Source organism: Fringilla coelebs, assembly GCF_963513975.1.
Source record: "Fringilla coelebs genome assembly, chromosome: 30".
Lineage (NCBI taxonomy): Eukaryota > Metazoa > Chordata > Aves > Passeriformes > Fringillidae > Fringilla > Fringilla coelebs.
In genome coordinates, this window is record NC_140056.1 from 436,544 (window position 1) to 442,736 (window position 6,193).

Genomic DNA, 6,193 nt, shown 5'->3' on the forward strand with positions numbered 1-6,193 from the left:
AGCTCCAGAGCCGCTGGCGTTCCCCTGCATTGGTCTGCGCCTGGTCCGCCCCCGCCCCGCTCGCCCTATCAGCAGGAGCCGCTCCCGAAGTCATCCCGGCGCCCTCCTCTCCTGGCCCAAAGGAAAAGCCAAGGAGCTCCTTGGAGGGCTCTGCGGGGCTCGGGGCGCCCGGGGAGCCCCAGGGCGAGCGCTCCGGGCCGCGCCTCGGGAGCCCAGGGAGCCGAGGAGATGAAGGAGGAAAACCTTTCCCCGGCGTCCCCCGAGGGCAGCGCGGCCACCAGCGAGGACGAGGCCGAGCGGCTGCCCAGGAAGAGCGGCCGCAAGCGCGGGCAGGGCCCCGGCGGAGCCCCCTCGCCGCAGGGCAAGCGCAGCCGGCGCAGCCCGGCCCCGCAGCCCCCCGAGGACGCCCACGCCCAGCGCGTCATCGCCAACGTGCGGGAGCGCCAGCGCACCCAGTCCCTCAACGACGCCTTCGCCGAGCTGCGCAAGATCATCCCCACGCTGCCCTCGGACAAGCTCAGCAAGATCCAGACGCTCAAGCTGGCCGCTCGCTACATCGATTTCCTGTGCCAGGTGCTGCAGAGCGACGAGCTGGACCACAAGGTCGCCACCAGCTGCAATTTCCTGGCCCACGAGAGGCTCAGCTACGCCTTCTCCGTGTGGAGGATGGAGGGCGCCTGGTCCATGTCGGCGTCCCACTGAGCGGGTACGTGTGGCCGTGTCGCCGCCGTGTCACCGCCGTGTCCCAGCTCGATCCCGCTGGGAATCGCGGCCGCCCCTCCTGGCGCTCCGGGGACGAGGGGTTTGTCCCGCCAGACCCCAGCGCGGGAGGAGGTGGCGGTTCTTGAGCTGCCCTGGAGCGGCCGATCCCGCTCAGCAGGGGTGGGAAAGGTTCAAAATGGGGTTTGAAAAATCTGATTTGTTCCCAAAGCGCGTCCCGGGCTTGCTGGGGCTGCCGAGGTGTCAAACCCGCCCTGCCCTGGGGTGGCCTCGTGTCCTGCAGGCTGCCCGGCTTCCCCCTGCGACTCTCCCAGAGCTCTGCAGACAGGGTGGGACCCACGGGAATCCTGCGCTGCGTGGGGAAATCTGATGGACTCAGCTCAGGATGCTGAGAGGGGAATAATCCAAAATTCAGAGATTTAGGGCTGGGAGGAATCGGGAATGGGAGGAGCGGGGTCAACGAGGCGCCAACACTTCCCGCAGAGCAGGAACAGAAAGTTCCAGAGGACGTTCCCAAGCCAGGAGCTCCGGGGATGCCTCACGGGACCCCGGCTCCCGAGAGGCCCCGCTGTCCCCAGCCAGGACCGGGGCTCCTCCTGCCTCTCCTCAGGCACCGAACAGCCCCGAATTCGAGGCCGTGGAGGTGCCAGGGCTGGCTCAGGGTGCCAAGCATCTCCCAGGGGATTTCCTTTCAGGATGGGCCACCTTGAAACTCCCTTTCCCAGCCAGTTCCCTCCTAGCCAGAAGGAAGTCTGACACTTTGCTAAATTCATGCATGAATTTCAATTTTGGGGGGCAGACCCTGTTGTTTCAGACATTAAATCCTGTCCTTGCAGGGTCACCTGTCCCCGGGGCTGGCCAGAGGAGAGGGTGGCCCCTTCTCCTCACTTTGGGATGCCCAAAATCTACCAGGACCAGTCGGGATGCTGAGCACCCCGTGCCCCCCTGGACCCCTCACCCTCTTCTGGGCACCCCCTTCTGGGTTTGGCACTTTGGGGTCGGACTCTCCAGTTTTGGGGGTCTTGTGGGGCTCTCCCCAAAGACAGGGAAGCTGCCCGGCACGGCCTCATCCTGAATTTTACGAAGCCTGACTAAAGTCCCTTTGCCCTGGGGAGGTGGGGGAGGCTGAGCCCCCTCCCCAGCAGCCCCAAACCCAATTTTGCTCCCTCTGTGTGCGGAACCCGACGCTGCTCCTGGACCGGCACCGGCGCCCAGGGCTGTTTATTTAAGCCGAGCTCTTGGCAGAAGCGAGGGATAAACAGAGGGATTAAAGACCCTTCCGTCACTTTGGAGAGCTCCCGTGAGCACAGCGGGATCATCATTCCCGGTAAAATCCATCCCGAGCGGCTCCGTGCCTGCATCCTCCAGCTGGGGAGGGAATCTCCCTCCCCGGGCAAACCTGCGGCGTTTTGGGGTCCCGGTGAGCAATCCCAGCCAGGGAGGGAGAGGGAGGGAGGGGGATTCTCCCGGCAGAACCCCAAAACCAGGGAAGAGCCGCGGGGGAAGCGGTGCCGGGCTGGGGAGGCTCTGAGAACGAACCCGGCGCTCGGGGTTGGGATTTCCTAATGGAAAGCAGCCCCTGGATGGTGGAGCTCAGCCTATTAAATATCAAAGGGGGCTGGAAAAGCTGGATGTGCCCTTGTTAACCAGGAGACATCAGCCGGGGAAAAAGAGGGATGGAGCCCTCAGGCAACAGAAATCACGTTTGAAGTTCCCCCAGCTCAGCTTTTCTCGGCAGAGTCTTGAGCACATTAAAATGGTTTCTTTCCCGGCTGGAGGAGAAAATGAGGCTGGAAGCTGGAACTGCCGGGGGGAGAGGCTGAGGGCTGATGTTCCTTGCCCTTCATTTGTCTCCCTGGATTTATCGCCTCTCTCGCGTTGCCCTCACTTAATTGTCTCTCCTGAAAGACCTTGGATAAATCTTCCCTTTGGGGACTGTTGCTCTCGCCTGCAATCGGCTTTGTCTGGCGGCTGCTTCATTTGCTTTTATTTATAAACACCTCTCGCTGCTCCGGGGCGCTGGGGGAGCTCGGGAACAGCTCCCATCCCTGCTCCTAGTCCCTATTATTTCCCTGCTCAGGAAATCCATCTCCAGCTACTTTAAAATCCCCCGGATCCCTCTGCAGCCCGGCAGGAGAGCAGGGATCCCTTCCCACCCCAAATCAATCCCTTAAAAGTGGATCCATCCCCTGGATAAAGTGCTCAGGGGGGTCCGGGACCCCCAGGTTGGGGCTGGGTTCTCGGGAGAGGCGAGGAGCTGCCGAAATCCCGGGAAATCTGTTCCTGGGTGATTTGGTGCTCCTGGGGTTCCCTCCTGGAACAGAGCAGGTTTGGAGGTCGGAGGGTTCCCCAAAATCTGCTCTTCCCGGAGCTGTGTTTGCACTCGGGGTGGAAGGGGAGGTGTTGGAGGGGCAGGAGGAGCCGCCCTGGTGAGGGATGTGAGGCATTCCCCAAAATCCCCCAAACTGTCACAGGCACGACCAGTTCATTTCTCCAGCAAAAACCTCCACATTTCCATTAAAAATAGAGAAAACCACCCAGGGGGACCGAGCTGCTCTCCATGGCAGGGTCCCCACGCTGCTGAGGATTAGTTAAAATTAATCCAGACATAAAATCACGGATCCAGCCCTGGGGAATGAGGAAATATCTCCGGGTTTATGGCCCCTGCAAGGAGCTCGCTGGAGCTGTCTGGGCCCCGGGAATGCCTCTGACGAGCCCGTTTTTCATCGCGGCTGTCAGGGAAGGCTCCGGGCAGGAGGGGGAGCGAGGAGCCGCGGCCGCTCCTGGGGCGAACAAAGGCGGGGACAGCCGGGAGGGCGAGGAGGGAGCTCCGTGGGCTTCTCCATCCCAAATCCTGCAGGGCCGGGCTCCTCCCGAGGCTCCCGCGGCCCTCGGGCACCCCTGGAATCCCCCCGCGAGGGTTTTTTGGTGTTAAACCTCTTCCCAGATCCCGCCGGGAGTGCGTTTTTATGGGATCAGACCTCGCTGGGCTCAGGGAGCCGATCCATTTTCCCATGTGCTGGGTCGAGATGGTCCTGCCTGGCCATGACTCCGGAATTTTGGCTGCCCGGTGCCCTCGAGCCCCTGGATGTGCCCATCACCCATCCCACATCGGGGGATTTTCCCCTCTGTCCCCCACCCCCGGCACGACCTCAGCGCTTCCAGGGGGAGAATTCCTGGAGGATTTGATTTATCCCTCCCCAGGCTCCTCTCCAGAGAGGGGAAGCTCTCGGTGAGGAGGAAACAGCCGGAGACAAAGCGGGAGGGGATGGAATAAAGCTGGAATAAACCTTGGGGTGCTGATCCCACAGGGATGGATCCCAGAGCCGATTCCTGCTCCAGCCTGGCCCTGGTGCCACCAGCCCTACCCGGGCTCCCGAGGGGCTCCCCGAGATCTGATCTGGGGAAAAGCTGGGATTTGGGATTTGGGATTTGGGATTTGGGATTTGGGTGGGTTTAATGCCCAGCCTCAGGTCTGGGGATGTTTCCCAGCACATCCCTCGCAGCTCCGGGGAAATCCGGGAATGCCAAACTCCAGAGGCAGCGCCGAGGGCAGCTCTGCTCCCGCTGGCTCCAGGGCAGGGATCTGTAGGATTTTGGGAATCCCAGCCCAGCCTGGCCCTGCTGGCTCCAGGGCAGGGATCTGTAGGATTTTGGGAAGCCCAGCCCAGCCTGGCCCCGCTGGCTCCAGGGCAGGGATCTGAAGGATTTTGGGAATCCCAGCCCAGCCTGGCCCTGCTGGCTCCAGGACAGGGATCTGTAGGATTTTGGGAAGCCCAGCCCAGCCTGACCCTGCTGTCTCCCCCCAGGTCTCCGCCTCCATGGAAGCAGCTCCAGCACCCAAAACCCCACAGGAACCTCCCTGGAGAAAGGAGGGAATGACCCCCAAACTCCCCAGAGCCCCAGGGACCCCAAAACCTTTTGGGATGAGCCCGGGGGAGCCGCAGCAGGAGCTGGTTTGGGCCTTGGGACGCTGCTGGAAGAACTCGGGGCTGATTTACTGCGGGCTCAGGTAAGGACCCGTGCCCAGATCCCAGCTGCTCCCGCAGGACTGCCGGGAAGCCGAGCCCTTCCCAGAGCTGCCTCGGGCAGGAACATTCCTCCAGGATGAGGGGAAGAAGGGCTGGAGCCCCCAAGGAGCCCCCAAGGACCTCGGGGGTCCCCCCATGTTCATCCCGCTCCGAAGGCTCCGTGCGGGGACGATCCCATGGATGGAATTCCTATGGATGGTGATCCCATAGATGGAGCCCCATGGATGGTAATCCCATGGATGGAGCCCCATGGATGGATTCCCCATGGATGAAGCCCCATGGATGGAGATCCCATAGATGGATTCCCCATGGATGGAGCCCCATGGATGGTGATCCGATGGATGGTGATCCTATGGATGGATTCCCATGGATGGAGCCCCATGGATGGATTCCCCATGGATGGAATTCCCATGGATGGATTTCCCATGGATGGAGTTCCCATGGATGGATTTCCCATGGATGGAGTTCCCATGGATGGATTCCCCATGGATGGAGCCCCATGGATGGAATTCCCATGGATGGAGTTCCTATGGATGGATTTCCCATGGATGGAATTCCCATGGATGGAGTTCCCATGGATGGATTTCCCATGGATGGAATTCCCATGGATGGAGTTCCCATGGATGGATTCCCCATGGATGGATCGTGAGGACTCGGGGGGAATTGGGGGCTGCTGGCCCCCCCAGGCACCCTTCATGCACCCATGGAAGCTCCCAATTCCTGGGGATTTCTCAGGAATCGAGGCTGGAGACGAATTTCGAGATTTTGGAGCCATTTCAGGAACTCTGAGGGGGTTTGGGATCTTCTGGGGGTGTGGAGAGGCTGGAGAGGGGATGATGGAGGTGTTGGGGTGCCCAAAGCAACCCCAATAAAGCCCAGGGGGAATTTTCCAGGGTTCAATCCTTGTTTTTCCTAGGGAATGGCGCTGCCGGGTCTCCCCTGCGCCTCCCTCAGCTGCGCCGCTTTTATTGGAATCAGGCAAAAAAAAAAAAAAATCAGTTTTTTTGCCTGTTACGGCAGAAAAAGAGGGGGAAAATCCCTTCCAGGGAGGCTGCACCAGGCCTGAGCCCCCCGATATCCCATGGGAGAGGAATTCCAGTTGTGGTCGGGTTTGGGGCGCACCAGGGAATCCACGGAGGGGCCACAGGAAGGCCCAGAGTGACTTTTTCTACCCAGTTCCCAATTTTGATGTGCAGTGGGAGTGGATTCCCCGCTCCGGGGAGTCGGCTGCAGCCTTCAAAAAAATCTGGAGGTGCTTAAAAAAGTCAGAATTCCATTAAAAATGGGGCTGTGGTGGCTTCGTTCGGCGCCTCACGGGAAGGGTTTTACAGCTGAGAAACAAAATCGCCTTCAGAAGTTAAAACCTTCTCTCAAAAAATAATTGATTGTGCTTGAAAAATAAAGGGCAAAAACTTATCTGTGGAGTGAGACTCCGGCGTCCA

General features: G+C 60.5%; 1 protein-coding gene across 1 annotated transcript; it reads left to right on the forward strand.

Annotated features, from left to right (window-relative positions):
* Nucleotides 1-228: 228 nt before the first annotated feature.
* LOC311164254 (twist-related protein 2-like) lies at nt 229-702 on the forward strand (the record flags this gene model as incomplete). Its single annotated transcript, XM_084223633.1, has 1 exon — nt 229-702. The coding sequence occupies one exon, from the start codon at nt 229-231 to the stop codon at nt 700-702; it is 474 nt and encodes a 157-aa protein (XP_084079759.1).
* Nucleotides 703-6,193: the final 5,491 nt, after the last annotated feature.